Genomic DNA, 26,320 nt, shown 5'->3' on the forward strand with positions numbered 1-26,320 from the left:
ATGCCAGGAAATAGCACCACAGATGTGATGCTTGCTCTCAGGGTGTTGATGGAGAAGTATTAAGAAGGCCAGAAGGAGTTGCATTGTGTCTTTGTGGACCTGGAGAAAGCATATGACAGGGTGCCTAGAGAGAAGTTGTGGTACTGTATAAGGAAATCGGGAATGGCAGAGAAGTATGCAACAGTGGCATAGGACATGTACAGTTAGGTCCACAAATATTTAGACAGAGACAACATTTTTCTAATTTTGGTTCTGTACATTACCACAATGAATTTTAAATGAAACGACTCAGATGCAGTTGAAGTGCAGACTTTCAGCTTTAATTCAGTGGGGTGAACAAAACGATTGCATAAAAATGTGAGGCAACTAAAGCATGTTTTTAACACAATCCCTTCATTAAAGGGGCTCAAATTGGACAAATTAAATAACTGGAAATAAAATGTTCATTTCTAATACTTGGTTGAAAACTCTTTGCTGGCAATGACAGCCTGAAGTCTTGAACTCATGGACATCACCAGATGCTGGGTTTCCTCCTTTTCAATGTTCTGCCAGGCCTTTACTGCAGCAGCTTTCAGTTGCTGTTTGTTTGTGGGCCTTTCTGTTTGAAGTTTAGTCTTCAACAAGTGAAATGAATGCTCATTTGGGTTAAGATCAGGTGACTGACTTGGCCATTCAAGAATTTTCCACTTCTTTGCTTTAATAAACTCCTGGGTTGCTTTGGCTGTATGTTTTGGGTCATTGTCCATCTGTATCATGAAACGCCGCCCAATCAATCTGACTGCATTTACCTGGATTTGAGCAGACAGTATGTCTCTGAACACCTCAGAATTCATTCGGCTGCTTCTGTCCTGTGTCACATCATCAGTAAACACTAGTGTCCTAGTGCCACTGGCAGCCATGCACGCCCAAGCCATCATACTGCCTCCACCGTGTTTTACAGATGACGTGGTATGCTTTGGATAATGAGATGTTCCACGCCTGCTCTATACTTTTTTCTTGCCCTCATTCTGGTAGAGGTTGATCTTGGTTTCATCTGTCCAAAGAATGTTTTTCCAGAACTGTGCTGGCTTTTTTAGATGTTCTTTAGTAAAGTCCAATCTAGCCTTTCTATTCTTGAGGCTTATGAGTGGCTTGCACCTTGCAGTGCACCCTCTGTATTTACTTTCATGCAGTCTTCTCTTTATGGTAGACTTGGATATCGATACGCCTACCCCCTGGAGAGTGTTGTTCACTTGGTTGGCTGTTGTGAAGGGGTTTCTCTTCACTATGGAAATGATTCTGCGATCATCCACCACTGTTGTCTTCTGTGGACGTCCAGGTCTTTTTGCGTTGCTGAGTTCACCAGTGCTTGCTTTCTTTCTCAGGATGTACCAAACTGTAGATTTTACCTCTCGTAATATTGTAGCAATTTCTCGGATAAGGTTTTTTCTGTTTTCGCAGCTTAAGGATGGCTTCTTTCACCTGTCACCTGCATGGAGAGCTCCTTTGACCGCATGTTGTCTGTTCACAGCAAAATCTTCCACATGCAAGCACCACACCTCAAATCAACTCCAGGCCTTTTATCTGCTTAACTGATAATGACATAACGACGGACTTGCCCACACCTGCCCATGAAATAGCCTTTGAGTCAATAGTCCAATTACTTTTGAGCCCCTGAAATGAAAGGATTGTGTTAAAAAAATGCTTTACTTGCCTCACAATTTTATGCAATCGTTTTGTTCACCCCACTGAATTGAAGCTGAAAGTCTGCACTTCAACTGCATCTGAGTTGTTTCATTTAAAATCCACTGTGGTAATGTACAGAACCAAAATTAGACAAAAGTTGTCTCTGTCCAAATATTTATGGACCTAACTGTATAAAGAAAGTGTGACAGTGGTGAGGTCTGTGGTAGGAGTGACGGATATATTCAAGTTGGAGGTGGGATTACATCAGGGATCAGCTCTGAGCCCTTTCTTATTTTCAATGGTGATGGACAGGTTGACAGACGAGATTAGACAGGGGTCCCTTGGGATGATGTTTGCGGATGACATTGTGATCTGTAGTGAGAGGAGGGAGCAGGTTAAGGAGACCCTGGGGAAGTGGAGATATACTCTAGAAAGGCGAGGAATGGAGGTCAGTAGGAACAAGACAGAATACATGTGTGAATGTACTGTAAGGGAGGTCAGAGGAATGGTGAGGATGCAGGGAGTAGAGTTGGTGAAAGTGGGTGAGTTTAAATACTTGGGATCAACAGTACAGGGTAACGGGGAGTATAGAAGAGAAGGGAAGAAGAGAGTAAGTACAGGCAGGGTGGAGTGGGTGGAGAAGAGTGTCAGGAGTGATTTGTGACAGATGAGTACCAGCAAGAATGAAAGGTAAGGTCTACAGGACAATAGTGAGACCAGCAATGTTATATGGGTTGGAGACGGTGGCACTGACCAGAAAGCAGGAGACAGAGCTGGAGGTGGCAGAGTTAAAGATGCTAAGATTTGTATTGGGTGTGATGAGGATGGATAGGATTAGAAATGAGTACATTAGAGGGTCAGCTCAGGCTGGAAGGTTGGGTGACATCCCCCTGAAAAGTTTGAAGAATTATATTAGAATGTCTAGAATTTGTCGCTGTTATGGCCTAAATTAGTATATCTTGTTAAGTTTGCAGTACATTTTTAGCAAGTTCACTTCACTGTTTTTTCTGAGCTGTAGCTAAACGATCTGTGATTGATTGGCATTTTCCAATATTGTATCACTTAATTGTCTGTGCATATGTTCAAAATATCCAGGTCTCAATGAAAGTTAACTCAAGTATAACTGTGTCATGCAATGGTACGAAGAGTGTATCTACTGTGTCAAATTTGTGTTGGCAAATTTAAAAATGCCACTTAATAACAGTAATGCAATTAGTTCAAACTTAAAACATAAAGTTTGCTATTTTCTGTCTAACTTGGATATGGCCAGCTGAGTCCACCATGTTCACGGTCTTCTCAGAAGAAGAGATAACAGATTTCAGTGTTAAGTTTACTTCTCCTAAAACATCAATTACAGATACATTTTCAAGGTTATGTTGCTTTTCTACAAAGTAAACCAGAAAATATTCTTTAAACATATGTAGTATCTGCAGAGCAATAAATAAAAGCACTGTGTTTCACACATTGTAACATTCTTAAATATAATCACCAGGCGCCTTATGTATAACGCCGTGGAGTAAGTAAGAAGCACCAAAACTTACTCCAAGTGTTGTTAAGGAAAAAATATTGTGAAAAAGGCGCTATATGGGTGCCGACCCGACACAGACTGACACTGTGAGGCACACATAAAATAAATAAACTTTTTATTTTCTTCACCTGTGGGGCATGTCTTCCCCGTTTCCCACAGGCACAACACAGTCCCAAAAGACACACCAAACAAAACGCCACCACAAAAGCACTCTTCCTTTTCTCCACTTCTCTTGGCAGCTTCGTCTCCCTCCTCCCGACTCTGGTTCCTTGAGTGGAGGCTGCAGGCTCCTCTTATAGCCCACCTGGAAGTGCTTCAGGTGGTAATTAGCCTAATTAGGCTGCACTTCCGGGTGTGGCTGCATCACAGCCCAAATGGGCTCATTAAGTCATTCCGCTCAACCCTGGCAGTGGCCACGGAGCCCAAAAGGCATGAGCTCCGTTCTTACCAATTTTAATACCTGTAAGATAGTTGCCTCTTATTTATTAAACTGTCACCATTCAGTGTCAGTTATTCAGTTAATAAGTAAAAAGTTAAACACATTTTTGATTAAAATAGATGCATGAGGCTACTGATACTCATATACAGATGTAATAGAGGAAATGCAGTAGTGTGTTAAAATGCACATCAGGAAAATCATTTTGCTTTTTAAAAAAAAAGTTGTGGAAAGTCATAAAATGAGATGTAATCAGTGGAAAAAGAAACACAAGCAAAATACTGTGGATGCTTTATTTGACACCTCTGGGTATATGAACGTGCTGCCTATATTAGTAATCCTCAGTAATGTTTGAGCATTATTGCAAGGTTATCCCCTTAAGTGCTATATTATGTCAATCTACAGAACTCAGACAGAATTAAAAAATAAGGCTGAATTGTTTGAAACAATGTTTCAGCATTATTCCAAACATAACACAGTGTAAATGCAATACATGGCATGAATGGCTATTTAATTGAACATATTTGTCCCTGACAATACAATTAAATGTATTTTGCAAGAAAGTGTCTTATGAAGACTGCTGGCTATATACAGATATATTTATGCAACCACTCTTTTTCACAACATTTGCTTTGATCTCTCTTAGCAAAGCAGTAGTGTGGAAGTTAAATTTGAAGAAGTTACCTTAACACAATCATCTAATATATGCACAATCAACTAAGATTTGTGAGTATGTTTACATTGGTTTGAACAGGGTCATTACTGTCACTTGCACAGCGTACAGTGAAATTCTTACTTGCATGTGCAAATCGACACATTGTCAGAAATTGTGGCAAGCAGTCATAGGGCAAGCAGTGACGTGTCATCTTTACTTTATGACTAAAAATGTTAGTGATGTTCCATCTTTTAAAATGACAGAGACATACCAACCAGACACACAGATAGACACCTAGACTCATCCTTTTATTAAGGTGGAATATCAAATAATAAGATGGAAAGCAGATGTCACACCATCTGATAATATACATATTCTTCATTTTCACCACTGGCTAATGGACAGAAGAAAATCATGAAAAATTATGTTTGGGTTGTTTGCTAAATTAATTTTTTTTTCTTGACGCTGTTTTTTTCATTTTCATTTCTTCAAAAAATTATCTAAAGGGAACTGTACAATAAATGCTGTGGTCTTAGATAATAAATGTCATCTGTCTAGAGATCAAAAGCATTTCTGCAGAGCAAGCAGTCACTAAATCAGTGACGCAAGGGCCCTGAAATAAATTACTACTTATATTTGATTGTATGCCGACAAGAACCAACTTAATACAAACATCAACCATTTTAATAAATCATAATGTTTTCAGCAAAATTGGGATATATTAATCATTCCATACAAAAAGTGAATTCTCTTCACTATACTTAGGTAAGAAAATGATTAAACAGATGATGCATTTTGGAAGCTCATGGTACTTTTTTCTAAAGAAAATCAGCAAATAGCAATCTCTGTGGTTTGGTAAATGCTCAAAAAGCATCTGGCGAAGGGAAAGAAAAAGTATTATGATTTTCTAGTTATACAGAAGGTGTTTGACATAAAGAGAGGTGGTAAGGTGGACAATGGGAAAGTATGGAGTGGGAATGGACAGCATCTGTGTTAATGTTATTAGGAAATATGAAGGATGGTTAGGACAACTGAAGGGGATAGTGAAAGTTTAAGGTGCATGTGGCACCATTCTGTGTTTGTTTGTGGTAGCAACAGAGGTGATGACTGGAAAAGCACATGAAGGAATGACACTGCAGTTCTTGTACAGTAGTGATTTTATTTCAATGGTTTATTGATTACTTGGTAGAGGTATTTGGCAGTTATTTTGGCATGAGTACAACACTTTTTCATTATATGAATTGTTTAAATGTATAAATCAGTAAGATTTACCACTGGTCAAATTCAGTTGAGACGAGACATAGATAGATAGATAGATAGATAGATAGATAGATAGATAGATAGATAGATAGATAGATAGATAGATAGATAGATAGATAGATAGATAGATAGATAGATAGATAGATAGATAGATAGATAGACCTCTATTTGTTCACAGGAGGAAATTTGCCTTTATATAGAAGCTCTTTAAATAAATAAATATGCACAAACACTGGTCTGAACACATAACGGAATAACTATAAATCAAGAATATCAAAAAGAAAGGAAACTTCTGCCTTGGCTATCACAGACACAGTGAGGCATTATGCAGACGTACTGCTGTTGGTATAAAGGAGCCACAGTAGCGTTACTTGACACATTTCTGCTGAATAATTAGCTTGGCTGAAAGTCCTCAGTGTTAGCTTGTCAGAGAGAGGATGTGAAGCATTTTTCATAATGGCACTCAGTTATGTTTTAACTGTACCCTTTGCTACTACCTATTGGGGGTCCAGAGTACATCCTATAGCTAAGCTTGTCCTTTTAATTAGCTTGTTAATCTGGTAGACTTCTCTTGAAGTGATTGTAGCAGCCCAGAACACCACAGCGTATAAATTTGCAATAGCCATCACAGAGTTATAGAAGATGTAACAGATGCAACTTCCCACATTAAAGGAACACAGTCTCCTATGGAAAATTAGCCTGCTTTGCCCTTTCTTGTATAGTTCCCCAGTGATATGTGGACCAGTACTTGTAGGAGTGGACCACCTCTACATCCACTCCCTGGCCAATTAAATAATATATCAACAAAATAAATGTCTACACAAACACAAAAAGCTAAACTTTTTCAGAATACTTTTTTTTCAGAGGATCATCAGACATTCAATAAAACTGTTAAAAAAAATTTAAATGAGAAGCTTTAAATTAAAAAGTGAAGGCAAAGCAACTCGTCAAAACTGCAATCCACATCTTGGTTTTTACAGCACTTAACAAAAAATCTGTTAAAACATGCCAGTCCACTGCAAGGGAAAACAAAAATGAATGATATTTATTAGAGTTATGCAACTGTGCAATTACACAAGAGGAAAGGGACCCACAGAGCCCTTTTAAATGCAAAAGTATTTCATACTATATGTGCATATGCTGCACATCAAGTGGCCTACAGGATTTCTTAACAAGTGCTGTGTTTAATGAGATTTTTATGTGGACCAGATGTAACTTTTTTATGAGTTTTATTGTTGCCCCTGAAGATGGGAAAACGAATCCAAAACTGATTTAACCTATACAGTATGTCAACTAATTTAACATCACAATTATTTAGTTATAATGCTACGGTGAAGTATGAACTTTGTAGGTACTATATTTATCAACAAAAAACTGTCACATCTGTGAGGTTAAAATGTTAAATATTAACTTTGATATGCCTATCAAAGGCATATGACACAATATTTTGTTTTCTTTTCATGAATCATGCTTTGTTTTCAAGTTAACAAACAATTCAATTTTGCATAAGAAACACAAGGCTTTCAGTTATTACATTTAAAACATTACCTGCCTTCTCCCAGTATGTGGATTGTAACACCCGGGGAAATAGGACTATTGACCTACTGTATGCAAACGTTAAAGACGCATACAGCGCCACCCAGCTGCCTGTGCTTGGGAAAGCAGATCATAACCTGGTTCTGTTTCAGCCTCACTACAAACCAAGAGTGAGGGAGCTACCTACAACCACACGCTCATTCAGGAACTGGTCCCCTGAGGCAGAGCAGGCTCTGAGAGACTGCTTTGGAACTACAGACTGGGATATCCTGCAGGGATCAAATAGTGAGAAAATTCAGGAGGTAGTTGACTGCACTACTGACTACATCAACTTCTGTATGGACATTGTAATTCTAGTAAAAACAGTACGCTGCTATGCTACCAACAAGCCATGGATTACAAGTGACATCAAGGGCCTTTTGAACCAGAACAAAAGGGCTTTTAAAGGCGGTGATCAGCATGAGCTCAAGTGCATGCAGAAGGAACTCCGAATCCAGCTCAGGGTGGCGAAGGAGCAGTACAGGAGAAAGCTGGAGCAGAAGTTGCAGAATAACAGCATGAAGGAAGCGTGGGATGGGATGAAGATCATCACTGGCTGCAGCTCGAAGCAGGGTGCCACCATCGAGAGAGACGTGGAGAGAGCAAACCAGATGAACAACTTCTTTAACAGGTTTGACCACCCTAACCCACTCTCATCTCGGAGTACTGCACTCTCCACCCATCCTTCTGCTAACACCAGCATAGGAGAGAGTTCCCCCCCACCCATAATTACAGCAGCCCAGGTAAGCAGAGAGCTGAGGAGACTTCGTGCCAGCAAAGCAGTGGGTCCAGATGGAGTATCGCCACTACTGCTGAAGGCCTGTGCATTGGAGCTGGGAAGTCCTCTACAGCGCATCTTCAACCTGAGCCTAGAACAGCGGAGAGTCCCGAGGCTTTGGAAAACATCTTGCATCACCCCAGTCCCAAAGGTATCACGTCCTAGTGAGCTGAATGACTTCGGGCCTGTCGCTCTGACATCACATGTGATGAAGACCATGGAGCGGCTGCTGCTTCACCACCTGAGACTACAGGTCCGCCACGCATTCGACCTTCTGCAGTTCACATACCAGGAGAAGGTGGGAGCGGAGGATGCCATCATCTACATGCTACACTGATCCCTCTCCCACTTGGACAGAGGCAGAGGTGCAGTAAGAATTATGTTTCTGGACTTCTCTAGCACCTTCAACACCATCTAGCCTCTGCTCCTTAGGGACAAGCTGACAGAGATGGGAGTTGATTCATATCTGGTGGCATGGATTGTGGACTATCTTACAGACAGACCTCAGTATGTGCGTCTCGGGAACTGCAGGTCTGACATTGTGGTCAGCAACACAGGAGTGCTGCAGGGGACTGTACTTTCTCCGGTCCTGTTCAGCCTATATACATCGGACTTTCAATACAACTCGGAGTCCTGCCACGTGCAAAAGTTCGCTGACGACACTGCTATCGTGGGCTGCATCAGGAGTGGGCAGGAGGAGGAGTATAGGGACCTAATCAAGGACTTTGTTAAATGGTGCGACTCAAACCACCTACACCTGAACACCAGCAAAACCAAGGAGCTGGTGGTGGATTTTAGGAGACCTAGGCCCATCCTGGACCCCGTGATCATCAGAGGTGACTGTGTGCAGAGGGTGCAGACCTATAAATACCTGGGAGTACAGCTGGATGATAAATTGGACTGGACTGCTAATACTGATGCTCTATGCAAGAGAGGACAGAGCCGACTATACTTCCTTAGAAGGCTGGCGTCCTTCAACATCTGCAATAAGATGCTGCAGATGATCTATCAGACGGTTGTGGCCAGTGCCCTCTTCTACGCAGTGGTGTGCTGGGGAGGCAGCATAAAGAAGAAGGACACCTCACGCCTGGACAAACTGGTGAGGAAGGCAGGCTCTATTGTAGGTACGGAGCTGGACAGTTTGACATCTGTGGCAGAGCGACGGGCGCTCAGCAGGCTCCTATCAATCACGGAGAATCCACTGCATCCACTAAACAGTGTCATCTACAGACAGAGGAGCAGCTTCAGCGACAGACTGCTGTCACTGTCCTGCTCCACTGACAGACTGAGGAGATTGTTCCTCCCCCACACTATGCGACTCTTCAATTCCACCCGGGGGGTAAATGTTAACATTATACAAAGTTATTGTCTGTTTTACCTGCATTTTTATTACTCTTTAATTTAATATTGTTTCTTTATCAGTATGCTGCTGCTGGAGTATGTGAATTTCCCCTTGGGATTAAAAAAGTATCTATCTATCTTTAAAATTTTACTATGTATTTGCAGAAGTGGATGTCAAATTACACTTTTTGGCTAAACTGATACTGTAATAAAGAAAACAAAACAGCAGTCTGTTTGTCTTTTACAGCTATTGTATAGTCCAACAGAAATAATGTACATGAAGCAGGCCATTTTCTGAAATTTGACAAATTTAAAAAAAAAAAAATCTCAATTAACACAACCTAGCCTTTTCTGCAGAAGAGCTTGTGGTGACAGCTTCTTTGTGGTAAACCATTTGCATACTTCATTGCTAAAGTCAGGCACATTGTGGATTATTTTATATTCTATAAATGGCTTCAGAAAATGTACTTTCACATTATTTATTATTTAGGAAACACATCGTCATTCTCATTATGACATAATGTGTTTCTGACTGTTCTATTTAAATTACAAATACAGCAGCTTAATAGAAACCATTTTTCCAGTTTAAAAGTTTCATAAACAGTATACTGTAGGATTTCAACCAACTTTCCATAATGATAAAACAATTTTGTTACCAATTGACATACAGGAGTACATGTTTAAAAGTAAAACTCTTCTTTACATTTCGTTTAATTTTTGAAACCATTAAGAATGGTTTTAATCATAAGTTTAAACAACAAACAATGAGCCTTGGCGGGTATTGTTAAAATGCTGGCAGTAAAATGTGAACATTTGGGACCATGCTACATTACTGCAAAAAGAAAAGTGTATAAATGGCTGAAAAACAGCCCAGTGAAATGTTATTTTCATAATGTCTGTCATGTATCCCAGAATCCTTCTCAAGCAATGACACTGCAGTGTTCAGCTCAGCAGTTGTACTTTTAGTCCTGCCTTGTACAGACTGAAGAACAATGATTATAAATGGGTAGTTACCCGTGGCACTGGTTGGTAAAGACAACTAGTAGATGACCATGAACACAGCTCCCTGATCTATATAATTACAAGATGATTAGAAAATGCAGCAAGTGGATAAACCTCTGAGTGCTTGATTGAAATATTTACTATATATAGTATGGCTCTAGAATCTAGCAACATTTTTGAAAAAAATTATTTCTGATACTGGGAGCAATGGAATCAACGGATTAAAAGATTCTTTTATTGGGTTGGATAGCCCAGCACAGACTCTACTATAAAAACCTATTACTGGCCAAAATTCTGAGGATAGCTAGTTGGCCTAGGTCTCCAGGGCTGTGATGGTGTCTATGTCTTTCATTTTGTCACTTACAGTTTACCTGGTCCTCACAGAGGTTTATTTCCTCCAGTGATGCTGCTGCCTAGAGTTGTTTTCCTCTAATCTGTTGTCATCCTCTAATCTGTTGTCAACTGTTTTCTATTGGTGTTAAACAATTTTTTAATTGTTTTATGTTTTAACAAATCTGTATTTTATGTGCACTTACTCTGCATTTAGTGATTTGTAAAATCAATATTTGCATTTTAAATGAGAACCTGTTCCAGCAGTCTATATCTGAACTCAGTGAAGAGCACTATACAAAAATAAACTGAACTGAATTGAATTGGTTAACAGCACTACACTCGTTAAAATACGGATATTATTAACAGCTTCCTCTCCTCAATAGTAACTTTTTTTTTATAAATAAAGCCTTCTCATCTTCCTACTAAATAAACAATGAAAGTTGTTTCTTCCACAACCCACAAGGATTATATTTAACTAGGGGGTTCCCCCCTGCTCGCTTCATTCACCAACACCCCCAGCCTACGCTATGCACCAGCCACTTTGCGTCTCTGCCGCTTGCGTTATGAAGAAACCCTCTCTTAAACGGTGATACAATGGGAAAAAAATACAGTTTTTTTTTTACCTCCTCTTTACTCGATCAGCTGCTGGCTTGCTGCTGCTGTGCCGCGAGATGTGCATCTTGCGCGGTGCTTCGAACATTTAAAAGCCTGTACAGCAGCTGTCCTACACTTTGTCTTTTATTTCCGGCCCCGGGCATGGTTAAATCTCTTTGCACAATGTCTTGTCTCGCGGGACGCGAGTTCTTGATAATTTTTATCTTATAATTTAAAAATGGAATAAGAATCTGAAAAATCTAACAACATCACATTAAAGTTTGATAAATACTGAAAAGAATGATACCAAACATATATATGTAGGTTTTAAAATAAACCCGATTTAAAGCGTGACAAAAAATGTCACAAAAAATCATTGCACAAAATCGTTGCACTTTTAGGCTTAGGATTTTATATATATATATATAATATACTATATATATATATATATATAGTAGATTTCATTTTAGAAATTTTGAAAGCCCTGTGATGCTCTAGCTCACTGTCCAGAACTGTTTGCTGCCATGCAGCTGTGACCCTAAATTCGATTAAATAAACCTGAGAATTAGACGAGATAGCTAGAATCAACAGATGAATGAATGAGACTATGTGCATGTACACCAGCTATTAATGAGTATTAGAATGTTTTTATAGAGTACGTGTTAGGTTCCATTTAATTTTCTGCACGTAAACAATTAAATTGTTACTGATGGACCAGTGAGAAAGTAATAGAGGCCACAAATGATGCCCAGTCTTCACAAGTAAGCTGTCATCTCAAAAATCCATGCCAAATAAAGAGCTACTAGTCAATTTTGTCTAGGAACAAGTCTAAGGCTATTGATCATAGGCGAATACGTGAAAAAATATGAATTTTGATCATTTCAGACTAGACATACACTAACAGACATGCTGAATAAAAAAAAAATAATAAAAAGGGAGCAGGACACAGAAATCTCCTTGATACATCCTAAGCATGACATTTTGGGTGAAAGAAATTTGTAGACAACAGTTTCCTTTCATACATAGTACATCAAATGTTCAACTTACTTAAAACAATAGTGAATGCAAGATGTAAGCAAGAGATTAAGTATTTTGACATATTTTCTGTGGAATGTAATATAAGCACATGCAGCACTTCTGAGACTTTAGTTCCCTACATTTAATGTCTTCCATATTCAAGAAAACACCATCTGCTAAGCAAGATTTTGTTTAACAAGCATATCTTTTATTGCAGGACGGTACTATATGTACAACTGCTTTAGTGGATAATTTAATACTTTAAGCAAGGAAAATGATTAATTTCAGGAATATTTATATAATATTTTATAATCCATAAGACACGTTAAAAAAAAGATTGATACAGCAAGTGTACTATATGAATTTCCCTTGGAAACAGAATATTTCCACAAGCTCTGCTTTGCATATTTGAAAGTCCATTTCTGTTTGCATCTACATCAGCATGTTATTTATTTAATTTTGTGCTGAAGACCCACAGTGACTTAAGGGTTTTGTTTCATCAATGCACATCTCAGTCCCAGTCCCTAAATTCATGACTGCAAGCTAATATCTAATTAATCTGGCCATTTCTGAATATATTTTGACATTCAAAAACTATTGGAATATGCTGTTTTTTTAAATAATCTTTTAAGCATAGACAAGTTCAAGAGTAATTATTATACGTACATTGCCTTGGACACGCACATTTAACAATGACCTTACCTGAGAACTAATGATGCGTTGTGATGAGCGATCTATGTTGGCAGGTAGACCAAGAAATCCAGGCTTGTCATCTTCAGGTAAACTCTCAATAACATTGCGATAGTCCTTCAAAATGAAATAATAATATAAATTATACAGTTTTAACTGAAAATGATACTTCTACTTTTACTAATGCATTGATGTATAATTTTAGTTGGACAATTATAAAAGCAGGCAGTCTTCACAGATGGGAGACTGGTAAGTATAAAAACAGTTGGCGCAAAAAGCATAGCTTTCCACTAAATGAAAAGTTCTCTCTTGAGCTTATTCAAAACAATATACACTCAATAAATTAACCTTTAACCTCTGCATTCAACAAGCCACATCAATTTCTGTTAGTTTTGTTATTGTGATACATAATATATCATTTTCTAGTCTTTGTAAAAAATTTCTGCCCATGAACTGACATATTATAAGGGAGAGCCTTTCTTTCCTTTGCTTTCAACATTAGCTATTGTGAGCTAGAGTATAATATGATGTTCTTAACTGTAATAATAATAATAATAATAATAATAATAACAAAAATAATAAAGAAGGAAGAAAAACACCACTTGTCTAGAAAGGACAAGGTGATCATTTTGTCCATTGTTGTATTTACCATTGGTATCATCCCACAAACACTACACAAAAGCCTACAAACGTTACACATAAACCAACACATTGTACATATCTATATTACTAACCGAGAATGCTAAACCGGATGATGGACGCAGGCACATCTGGCCATGGGCCGTAGCTGCAAAAAGACGTACTGCGCAGGCGCAAAAAGAGTCCGCGAGAGTCGTCTGAGGAGCCGAGAAAGGCGGACAAAAGAGGGCGAGAGAGGCGGATGAGGGTCCGCGAGAGGCGCAGGCACAAAAAGAGTCCGCGAGAGTTGGAGAAAGGCGGACAAAAGAGGGCGACAAAGGTGGATGAGGGGCCGCGAGTGGCGGACAAGACCACAGAAAAAAGGAGTGAGCACATACAAAAAGGAGTCACATGAAACTAAACACACCAAAAAAAAAGAACAGACGAGCGCACAACAGCAAGGCACGACCACACCCCCCCCCCCCCCCCCCCCCCCACCCTACAGGCACGGGACGGGACGGGACGGGACACACACCAAGAGGGGGATTCAACAAGCCCATGGAAGACAAAAAAAAAGAACACAAAACCACCCCACAGACCCTACAAGAAAGGGACGGGACACACACACACCCAAAGCCACATCTTCTAAAGTGAACGTCGACACCTTCACACTAGGCAGCATAGGTGTCGGCATAGGTGTCAAGCCCATGGAACACAAAAAGAAAGAAGACGCTCGCGCAACAACAATCCTCAACCCCCCCCCCCATCATCAATAAGAAGTGACACCCAAAACCACATTTCTAAAGGAAACGTCCATATTAAACATACGTCATCTGAACACCTTCACACTAGGCAGCATAGGTGTGAGCATAGGTGGATCTCCTTACAATATAGCACTATTAACCGTTCAACTGCAGAAAAGGCTACATATTAACAGTGAGTGCGATCCTCCTTATTACTTATCCAATGCACGACGTAGACTGAAACGGACTTTTCGCAAAGCGGTGGCAAATCAATTAAAACTACAAAATAGCGCGTCACAAATAATGTACATGCAACAACGCGGCAGTCAAACGCCACAAGCAAAACATGCCCGTCGCGGACATCAACGCCAGACACCTGCTAAATGCTTACGCCAGTTGGCTGACAACGCCTTCAATAATGAGTCCACTATTGAGGAAAATTCATTGGGATTAATGAATGTTATTTGCAATCATTGTCATTCACTTAACTTCCCAGAAGAAACAACTGGCAATACAAATAATGAATTTACACGTTGTTGTCAAAAGGGGAAAATTAGACTGCCTCCTTTACATATAATCACCACGGACCAAGTGTCATTGAAACAAAACCAGAATAAAGCACGGTCAGAAATTAAAGACAGAGTAGAAAGGAAACTAAAACGTCATAAACAGGTTGAACAAGGGGGCCACGCACATGGACAGCAGGTTACAGATAATGAAGACCGGAATTCAAAAGCTTGAAAAACATGAGCTCAACTGACCACAGATACAAACTGAAACGAGAAAAACTACGGGGTCCGCAGTAGTCCACAATGCACCACGTAATAGTACGGACGAAGCTCTGTATTACCGGTGGGGGACTCCAGAATGACACGGGCAAACGCGCCGTATTAAACGTGCGTCATCCGGACACGTAGCTGCCCAGCGGGCACGGGTTCAAAACACCGGGGGTAGGCGAGCGAAGCGAGCAGGGGGCGAAGCCCCCTTGTAGCTACAGAAAGCAGCCATTTTAAATACATGTCACCTGGTGAGGAAATTCCTTAACACAAATACCATCCCCTAAAACATACAGTATACACATATATACACCACATCAAAAACTGCCCTACGTCTTGGCTTAAGCCTGAAATAAGCCAGAGCAAAAAGACAATCCTAGAAAAAAACTTTGAGTAGCAATGGCAATAAAAATAATAATAACAATAATACTTTTATTTATTAAAACTGTCTTTCTCAACTCTCATGGACACTGCACATAATTAACATACTAAATACTTAACCACCCAGTGATTTGTGTTTAGTTTGGGGGGCTGTGATGGTCCAGGTCAGCCGACCTCAACTGTCACAACTGGTAACAGTGGTGGGATAAGCCAGTGGCTGTGAGGAATGAAGAGCAGAAGAAAAAAATAGCAAGTGGGATTGGTGCCTGACGGTTTTACAAATCCACCCACTCAAATCTAAAGAGGACTTTTTAGAATCTTGAACCTTTATTTATTGCTGGTGTTGCTGTCATTTAAAAGTTCTTATTCTTTTAATGTCCTGTTTTTAGCAGGGGGATTGGAGTTTGTTTTTAATGCTTTTATAATTTTAGTGCAGTGATAGGGCCGCGCCTCAGACTTTGCCCAACAGTTACACTGCATTGGGAAGAACACAGAACCTTCCCGTGCAACTGGTGAGTGGGGGAGGGGGGTCAGGGGGGTTTGTGATAAAAGGTTTGTGACAAAGCATTAATTTTGATTGGGTTTCTTGGCTGATTGCACATTTATGTGCAAATGCGAGCGGTTCAGTCTGGTGCCTCATTCACACCTTGAAGAAGGCAGACGATAGCACCTACACCCAATTGGGCAGTAAATAAGAAGCCTGCACAGCAGAATGGGGACAAAAATAGATCAGATTAAAGAAAAGAAAGAGTACGAAAGAATGGAGGTTAAGGAAGGAGAAAGAGGCAGGAAGCCTGTGTTGTGAGGAAATGAGGCAGATGGTTAGAAGTATGCCCTGGGGAAGTGAGTGCCAGGTCGCACTTGATTGTGGGGCTGGTGAGGGGCCCTGCAACCGAGGAGTAAGACAGGCCCCATTGTACAGCATTTCCCATTTAGATGCCATTGGAGTGGCTGAAGGAGACATGAGCGGTGTTTGGTAGGGAGTCCTACAGATGCCAGGATCTGGCAGAAGGACCCTCAATACAGGATATAGTGGATGACTGAACCTGTCAGTGGGTGTCTCCTTATGCTGCAAGGTCCTGATGGCATAACCTGAGGAGACACCAAACTTTAGAAAGAAGAATAATAATAGAAGAATAATAATAGAAGAAACTGCCTGAGATTATTTAGTGAACATTTTAACCTCCACGTTTTCACATTTAATTTGACTATTTATTTATTGAAGAACTTGCACTGCACTTAGAACACTGCTTGTTTTTGTTTGCTTTTTATTAAAAGCACTTGGCACTTCTGCACCAACCCCTTGCTGACTGTCTGTGTCCTCATTTGCCCGCTCATCTCGGTTTATGATCATCAATGGTGCTGGGTTCAAGAGGCTCCCAGAAGCATCCACGGAGTGTGAAGCCAGCTGGACCAACACCCGGACAGCTTTCAAACTGTAGACTCTTATCCAGAGTAAATTTATAACAGTACAATGTTAGACTGGAATGACAAGTGTACAAAGTCTGTTAGTGTGTGTAGTGCAAACTGAAGAGCATATTTTTTTGAAAAATGAGTTTGCATTTGTGGTTTACTGTATAATCATAAAACTATAATCTTATTCTCAATGTGTTTTAATGTTAGCTGTTTGCTAACTTATGATATCCTCAAGAGATTGCTACTTTTGCTATAATATATAATATATGCTTGTTTAGTAACAATAACTCTATACTTGTTTGGGGTGGGGGTAAGTTAGAAAGCTGAGGTTCAGTTAGAAAATCTCTAATTTGCAAGTAATGAAAAAAAAAAGTTTTGTTGCAAGTTTTATTTCTCACGGAATTCCCTCATGAAAGTGTCTTTTGTATGCTAAACCAAGTACTGGAGTTTTCCAACATCACAGCATGCAAACAACAACAATACATATTTTGAATTCTACTTATGTTACTGTCAGATGCTCAATGGATTTAAAACCACCATTACTATTTACATTTATAGAAAGCAGGGTATGCAGCAAAGGGTGCAAAAACAAAGAGAAACAAGATTCCCTTTCCATAGCAACCCAAATTCATGTGTACAGATCAGACCAAATCAGCACTACTATCACATTTAACACTCAGAAAGACAGCAGGTGATCTGGTAGGGTCAAAACTTAACATTCTTTTGCAATAAAAAACCTTGAAGTTCTGAGGAAACAATACCATTCTGTTCTCAGAAGCTCTCACTATATGTAACACTTGAAGTTACCATTGTGATTTCTGTTTTCTATCTTACAAATGGAACAGTGACAAAACTTAAGACTTTGTTAAATATGTATATATAATAATAATAATACATTTTATTTATATTGCACTTTATATTTTAGCAATTCCAAAGTGCTACAGAGTAACAATAGAATAATAAAAAACAGAAGAATCTATAAAATACTTTAACAAAATGTCTTTCTAAAAAGATGAGTTTTTAGGTTTCACTTAAAGGCCTCAGTCGACTGTGGGGCTCTCAGGTAATCAGGGAGGGCATTCCACAGCCTCGGCGCCACAGATGAAAACGCCCTGTCACCCATGCTGCTGAGCTTAGTTCTGGGGACTTGAAGGGTGTTAGTGTGTACAGAACGGAGGAAGCGTAAGGAAGTATGAGGGGTAAGGAGTTCCTGTAGATAAAGAGGGGCATGTCCATAAATGTACTGGTGGGTAAGAAGGGAGACCTTATACTCTGTTCTGGATGAAACAGGGAGCCAGTGAAGGGTTTTCAGAATGGGGGTAATGCGATCATACTTTCACACCCTATCAGGATCCTGGAAGCGCTGTTCTGAATATACATATATGTACTGTATATATACACATTATAAATATATATATGTACACATATATACATTTTTTTGTCTTCAATAAAATGGTAAAAACTCACATTTGCTTCAAAACCCACTGATTCTGAGGCTGCATTTTAATCCGTTTTCTCAAAAAGACTAAAGATGCTAACAAAAAAATAATTATTTATAAGAAATTTATATAACACGTTCAATAAATGTGTAAAGAACATTTTCCTTCGTTGTGTTGTTACTTAAATGCTTAAAGGCTGTAGTAATATTCTAATTATACAAAACTAAATAAAAAAAGAATTGTCAATCTAAGCCCAGGTACTATAAAACAAATCAGTATCTTATGTCTATGGCCTCTAAAAATGTTATATAAAAAAAGAGCAAAGCGTGGAGACAAAAGGAACTATCCAAGATCCAAAGCATACCACCTCATCTGTTTACTGCCACAAATACTGGCACATTTATCTTCATTGATAATGGAACTGCTGATGGCAGTGGCACAATGAATTCTGAGATGTATAGAAACATCTTATCTGCTCAAGTTTCGGTAAATGCCTTCAAACTTATTGGATGGCGCTTCATCCTACAACAAGATAATGGTTCCAAGCATACTACTAAGGCAACACATGAGCTTTTCAAAGCTAAAAATGGAAAATTCTTGAATGATCAAGCCAGTCACCAGATTTAAACCCAATTGAGCATGCCTTCGATATGCTGAAGCGAAAACCTAAAAGGACCAGCCCCCCAAAAAAGTGGGAGTTGAAGATGGCTGGTATACAGGCTTGGCAGAATATCACCCGAGAAGATATTTAGCACCTGGAGATGTCTATGAATCACAGACTTCAAGCAATCATTGCATGCGAGGGATATGCAACAAAGTACTAAATATGACTTTAATGTACAGACTACTGCTATGTCCCAAACATTATAGTGCGCTGAAATGAAGGGACCATGTAGAAAAAGTGTTGTAATTTATATATGTTGTGTACAAAATGTTTACAAGTATCGTTAAATTAAAGCCTGTAGATGTACCTACACATTAATCATGTCTAAATTGTTTGATTTGTAATTTTAAACTGTTAGGAAAATGGTAAATCAAAGAAAAATGTGTCTTTGTCCCAAATATTAAGGAGGGCGCTGTATATATTGGAGGGCAGCACCAAGGTGGATTAGTTAGTGCTACTGGATGAATACTTCTCCTATTAAATCCTTATTTGGTCACTGTTATTTACACATTTTCCCCATGTCTTTACACATTAGGTTATGTTACTTTGAACTTTTTTCCTGTGATGGACTGGGGCTTAGTTAAAGACTGGGTACCATCTTGCACCCATAGAGTTTGAGTCAGGCCATGGTTATTTGTGACCCTGAACTAAATAAGCTGGTTATACAATGGGTCAATGGATTTACATATTGAAGGGTCCACTGACACACCCATAGGTACTCCCATATTTCTGTCACATCCCAAAAGTACTGACTGAACACTGCCTCTGTGCAAGTCAGTGTGGATGGCCATTTGATTGGGCCTTACAACTGAAAAGCTATCCAGGGTTGGTAACTAACATAAACCAGATACTGCTGTAAGTGGCTCAGTCTTCAGAGGTTAGGAGCATGCACTGGTAGCATGTTGCCTGCAAACCCAAATAGGTCTAACTGGAAAATGGATGCTTAGGTAGCTTCTTTCTCTGAATTTATTTCCTTACATCTATCATAATTCTTGAAAAAAAAAATACAACTTAAAAAGTTAAATTTCACTCAAATGTCAAATGGCCAATCTACCCAACACGGACACAAAACAGGGATTTCTAACCAGAAAGATGTTTAGTTATAGTAAGTCATATAATTAACATGTACATAAATTTTATATATTAATACACAACAAAATCCATGTTTGCCTTGTTCAGCTTGCTAAAGTTGAATAGTAACTTATTTAGTTGTGGAAAATATATGAAATGACTTACTATAATGCTGCAAGAGTTTGGAAGGTTGACTTGAGAAGGGAATGGGGACATCTTCCTGCTTCTAGAATTAGACCCTGCTATGACTCTTGAGTTGAAAAATTGTTCCAAATAGGAACGCAAAATGCGCAGGTCAAAGATATTATCAATACGACCTCCATAAATAGCATTTTCTAGTAAACCATGCACAAAATCCCACTGGAAATCTTGTGTTCCTGAAAAGGAAAAAAAAAACACACACACAGACATGTTACATTTAAAGTGAAACATAGCTTCATTAGGCATTAGGGTTATACTCTACAGAAACCTTGCACTGCTTAAAAAATACAGCTTATGTGTACTATTTATTTTTTTGGCTGAAGAAGTAATTTACTCTTTTTAAATTTTACCTGGTTAATGCTGGATTAACTAAGCACCAAATCTAACTTGTTTAGTTCTCGGTCAAGTGCAAAACTCAAATATATTAATTAGATGCATTACACCATATGGTTCATTTCCATGATATTAATTTTTATCAGTGAGCATTATGAAATGTAAATGGAGACTATAGCAGCATCAGTAAGCCTTTACCACCTACTGTGCACTGTATATGATAAAAGGAAAGTGTTTCCTTCACATTTTTATTGCTTTTACTTAACCAAATACATGCATAATAGTCATAAATGTGAATGATTGTTAGGGAGTTGCAGATGTTCAAATAAAATCAGACTAGACATCATAATGATATTTATTACTAATAAAAGAAACGCTACAAAAGACATGTTAAATTAGTTTTTCTATATAGTAAAGTAACAATATTTAAAGAATTCTGACCTTGAATTGGTCTGAATGAAAACATTTGACAAATTCATCCATTGATGCTTACTATAGTTACAGGATTTTCTAGAAATCCAAATCTCTTATGGATAGTGTGTCATGCACCAAACCTTAAGTTACAATTCTACTAGAATTGATGTTCCATAAAAGTTTGTTTTCCCTTTCAATATTTATAGCATAGTGTGACCTGATCTTTCTGTTTTTTTAAAGATGAGCTCAATAGATAAACATTGGAAATGAGATATATACTAAAACATTGATTTTTCGTTTAATCAGATATCAAAAGTAAGCATCCCACAAAGATATAAGTATATATAATAAGGCAATTGGTTTTAGCTATGTGTGAGATACCAGAAAAGTCACTTGAGGTTACCTGAAAGTCTAAAACATGAGAATCTTCAAACTAAAATTCACAAAATTTACTGACACTCTAACTTTAGCAAAACATATTTTTTATTTAATTTTAAATGCATCTGCCCTTCAGTTCATTGTCTTTTATATACTATTCAGTTTAGTGAGTTTATGTTATTCAAAACATAAGAAAACTATATAGTCCATCAATCTTGTTTGAGTAGAAATGGGATCTCTACTGCAACTACTGTACATAGCCAGATTCCTATTGAATGCTTACTGGAATCTGGCTTGAGTACACATTACTCTTGATGTCCAGTAAGTGCCTTATTAACTCTTGCTCTAATGGGCTGATGTCCAGTACAAGGTTAGCTATCTGATTTTGCTTGAAAAAAGTTTGGGCTAAGTTAACATGAACAGGATTATGTTCGTTTGATAATGTATGGACAGATAAATGAATTCTGCTACCAGCTTTACCAATGCTTTGACATTTTTTCTTTACTTCCATATGTAGCCTGCTCTGTTGAGGACTACACATTTTACATTTCTTTGACCTATCAGAGGGAGGATATGCCCTTTTTCCTTAGCATGTTCTTACAAGCACTTCTCTGCTGCTGTTATCTTTTTATTTTTTAAATATGACAACCATTATGAGCAATGTAGCATTTGCTAGACAGCATTTATTTCCTATTTATTCATTATTTGTGAATTATTTATCTGATTCTACCTATTCTGATACTTCCTAGTCTGGTACCACCTGTAAACTTAACCAGCTTTTTATTAATGTTCTTAGCAAGATATGTTAACATTAGCAGTGGCCTCAGCAGTGATTCCAGAAGGAGACCACTTCAACATTTCCTAATTGCATAACCCTTTTTACCTGTATTTGAACAAATTTTCACCTGTCTACACACCACACCCTCCACATCCCTTCTTTTAGTTTCGTAATAAGCCTCTCAAATGGGACATTATCAAAATAATTCTGTATATTGAGATAAATAACATCATATGCACCTCTTTGATCTCTTTATATGCTACTTCTGAATATGAGGTTTGACTCATAGTTGAAGTCTCTGGTTCATTACCTACACATAGCCTATCCCTGGAAGGCAGCAAAGTGATTCCACTAAAACTGAAAATATATCGTCTGTCTGCCCTTTGTTTTTACAAATGGAAATCATCAACCAAGTCTACCAGTCCTGAGTTACTGTCTCTTCCTCCCACAAAGAATTAAAGAGTTAGATTAACTAAGACCACCCATAATAAACACTGCTTTCAGCGTTTTTGTTGTGTGTCATCCTTCCTTGTGACCACCAAAGACTTTTTCAAACATCTCAAGAAGACCCAGCTACAGTAATTGATCTATTGACCTATAAATTGACTACAAGAAAGATATTTTCCTAGATTATATGCTCTTTACAGTACTCTTTCCATGCCCTAACTATAACCCCAGTTGAGGAAAACATTTTCATTTCCTTACTTAAAACATCCTGAGTGACATTCCATTTATCCTTCTTAACATCATCTGGTCTGACAAAACCTCATTTAGATTATATGAAAAACATTTCAATGGATTTACCAAAATTTTTGCTACGCTTGAGCCTTCATGATGTTCACTGCTACCTTACCCTGCCAGTAACTCTCAGTCAATCCATGGAAGTGCTCTGTTTTAATTGTACTGTTACCATCAGCTTTGGGGTCCACCTGTTGTTCAAAGGTTTATCTTCATAATAGGAAACATTCCCCTTTGAGCCATAGCTCACTTCAGCAACTTCTATTAATGAGTTCCTTTGGAAACCTTCCTTCCTATCTCATCCCATGATAAGAGGGAGAAGCTACCCAGTTTCATCTTCCCTGTCTGCCCAAATAATGCTCCACCTCAGCCAGGTCATCATCAAGTACTGTTCAGCTGACATCTTTACCCAAGTGTGAAAAATTTAAAGTAACACTTTTTAATCAGAGTATAGCAAGTCAATGAAACTTCTGGGATATTGGTCTGGTCAGTTAAGTAGCAGAGGGGGTTGTTAATCAGTTTCAGGTGCTTTGGTGTTAATAAAATTAACAACAGGTGCACTAGAGGGGCAACAATGAGACGACCCCCAAAACAGGAATGGTTTAACATGTGGAGGCCACTGACATTTTTCCCTCCTCATCTTTTCTGACTGTTTTTCCACTAGTTTTGCATTTGGCTACGGTCAATGTCACTACTGGTAGCATGAGGCGATACCTGGACCCTACAGAGGTTGCACAAAAAGTCCAACTTCTTCAGGATAGCAAATTAATACGTGCCATTGCCAGAAGGTTTGCTGTGTCTCCCAGCACAGTCTCCAGGGTATGGAGAAGATTCCAGAAGACAGGCAGTTACCCTAGGAGAGCTGGACAGGGCTGCAGAAGGTCCTTAACCCATCAGCAGGACCGGTGTGCACTCCTTTGGGCAAGGAGGAACAGGATGAGCACTGCCAGAGCCCTACAAAATAATCTCCAGTAGGCCAGTGGTGTGAATGTCTCTGACCAAACAATAAGAAACAGACTTCACTTCATGAAGGTGGCCTGAGGGCCCGACGTCCTCTAGTGGGCCCTGTGCTCACTGCGCGGCAACATGGAGCTCGAGTGGCATTTGCCATAGAATACCAGAATTGGCAGGTCCACCACTTATGCCCTAAGCTTTTCCCAGATGAGAGCAGGTTCACCTGAGCACATGTGACAGACGTGAAAGAGTCTGGAGTAGCTGTGGAGAACACTATGCTGCCTGTAACATCGTTCAGCATGACTGGTTTGGTGGTGTGTCAGTGATGGTCTGGGGAGGCATATCCATGGAGGGACGCAGAGACCTCTACAGGCTAGACAACCGGCACCTTGACTGCCATTAGGTATCGGGATGAAATCCTTGGACCCATTGTCAGACCCTATGCTGGTGCTGTGGGTCCTGGGTTCCTCCTGGCACACGACAATGCCCGGCCTCATGTGGTGAGAGTGTGCAGTCAGTTCCTGGAGGATGAAGGAATTGATACCATTGACAGGCCCCCATGCTCACCTGACCTAATTCCAATAGAACACCTCTGGGACATTATGTTTTGGTCCATCTGATGCCGCCAGGTTGCACCTCAGACTGTCCAGGAGCTCAGTGATGCCCTGGTGGAGATCTGGGAGTAGATCCCCCAGGACACCATCCGTTGTCTCATTAGGAGCATGCCCTGATGTTGTCAGGTATGCATACAAGCACACGGGGGCCATACAAACTACTGAGTACGATTTTGAGTGGCTGCAATGAAATTTCGGTTAAATGGACTAGCCTGCCACATAATTTTTTCATTTTGATTTTCGGGGTGTCTTTGAATGCAGCCCTCTGTATGTTGATAATTTTTATTTCCATCAAACAATGTGCATCCTTTCGTTCCTAACACATTACTCAGTCCATATCAGTATAGATATCCAGCAGGATTTTTTTCCCATTGAAATCTGATGTGTTTTCAAAGTATTCCTTTAATTTTTTTGAGCAGTTAATGTTCACATTTCTATTAGTAGCTGCACAATATTCCTAATTGATAATTTATATACAGTATATATGTATATACTGTATATAAAAAGATGTTTTACACAGTATATGGAAGAAACAAATATTCTTTCATTTAGGAAATAAATGCTTTTCACTTTTTTATTGTACTGCTTCTTTTATTAAATATTAAAAACAAATAAGGAAAAAAAGGTATAACAATAAAGGAAAATCCATGTAAATACATGACACTTGCCTTCAAACAGTCTGTCAATGATTTCAAACCCTGCACGCAGATCTGACAGTGAAAACTCGTAGAATTTGGTCCAGCCCTGAAAAAGCAAATGAAGTAATAAAATACATGACAAAATGGGAAAAATTTATTACTAAGTGTAGGAATATATTGCTGGTAGAGATTTAAAAAAAATCTTTCCTGAGACTGAAAAAAAATTCACACAGTCAATAAAGATAGACTGGCCAATACATAGATAATCAGATGATATTCCTGTATTTTACAGTCTGATTCCAGAAGACACTATGTTTTGTTTTTGTAGTTTATATGAAATTGTAAAGCAAAGCCCAGTTTCATTTGAAGTTGAGTGAAGAGTGAGGATATTTCACTGAACTCTCTAATTGCTACACCTGTACAATGAAGACCCTACTGATGAACTCCTATATCATAAATACCATATAGCAATACATCCATGTTTTTAATTGGCTCCTGAACGTCCTGTCATCAGTTTGGTGTTTCCTTATCTAACTTCAGGCCTCTTACTTCCATACTGTGATTAACAAGAACATCGTCCCAAGAAAAAAAACAGAATAGTGGTGGTTTTGTTTGTAATGTATGGATGATAGAGCTATAAATACAAACAATTCTTAACTGAAAGCCTGACAAAGGCTGGCTGATAGATAAGTTTTCTTACATAGGGCAAGAAAGAGTATTCAGGGAGACAAAGAAATTATGCCAAAAATCCTAAACTAAATAATTAGATTTAGAGAATCTTCTTCTTTATGTTAACTACATACAATTAATTCCTACAAACCCTTGCTCTAACATAAGACCGTGTATAATAAGTCATAAGTTGAGGCATACATAGTGATCAAAAACAATTGTGAACACAGAATGATGTTATTAAAAAAGTGACAAAAATGAAAATAATAAATGTGATAAATTTTCAAGTAAAGACAATATGGGGAAGTTAGCCAATAGGAACTAAACTTAATTTAACCTGCAAACAATCCTGACACATACAAATGTTTTTGCTATTTACAGTGGTTTCAGACTGTATTCCTACCCCTTCACTTTCTACACATTTTATTGTTTTGTAGATGTAATTTTAAATGGATAAATTTGCCATTTTTGTACAACAGTCTACACTCAATAATTTATGACAAAATGATAACTTGTTTTCAGAAAGGTACATTTATTATTAAAAATCAAAAACTGAAGCCTCTCATTTATATAAGCATTCAGTTCCTTAATCTGGTACTTTGGAGAAGCCCCTTTGGCAGT

The 26,320-nt window shown here is 38.7% G+C and overlaps 1 protein-coding gene across 3 annotated transcripts in view; it reads right to left on the minus strand.

The window, feature by feature from the left end:
• The window catches only part of LOC114651221 (cytoplasmic dynein 2 heavy chain 1), a 462,099-nt gene that overhangs the window by 108,303 nt on the left and 327,476 nt on the right, over positions 1 to 26,320 (minus strand). For all 3 annotated transcript variants that reach the window (XM_051926883.1, XM_051926882.1, XM_051926881.1), the window contains 3 exons: positions 25,061 to 25,136; positions 20,148 to 20,359; positions 12,887 to 12,991 (listed from right to left, as the gene is read on the minus strand). In XM_051926883.1, coding sequence (XP_051782843.1) covers positions 12,887 to 12,991; positions 20,148 to 20,359; positions 25,061 to 25,136 — 393 coding nt within the window. The remainder of the gene's footprint in view (positions 1 to 12,886; positions 12,992 to 20,147; positions 20,360 to 25,060; positions 25,137 to 26,320) is intronic.

Source organism: Erpetoichthys calabaricus, chromosome 4, assembly GCF_900747795.2.
Source record: "Erpetoichthys calabaricus chromosome 4, fErpCal1.3, whole genome shotgun sequence".
NCBI classification, from domain to species: Eukaryota; Metazoa; Chordata; class Cladistia; order Polypteriformes; family Polypteridae; genus Erpetoichthys; species Erpetoichthys calabaricus.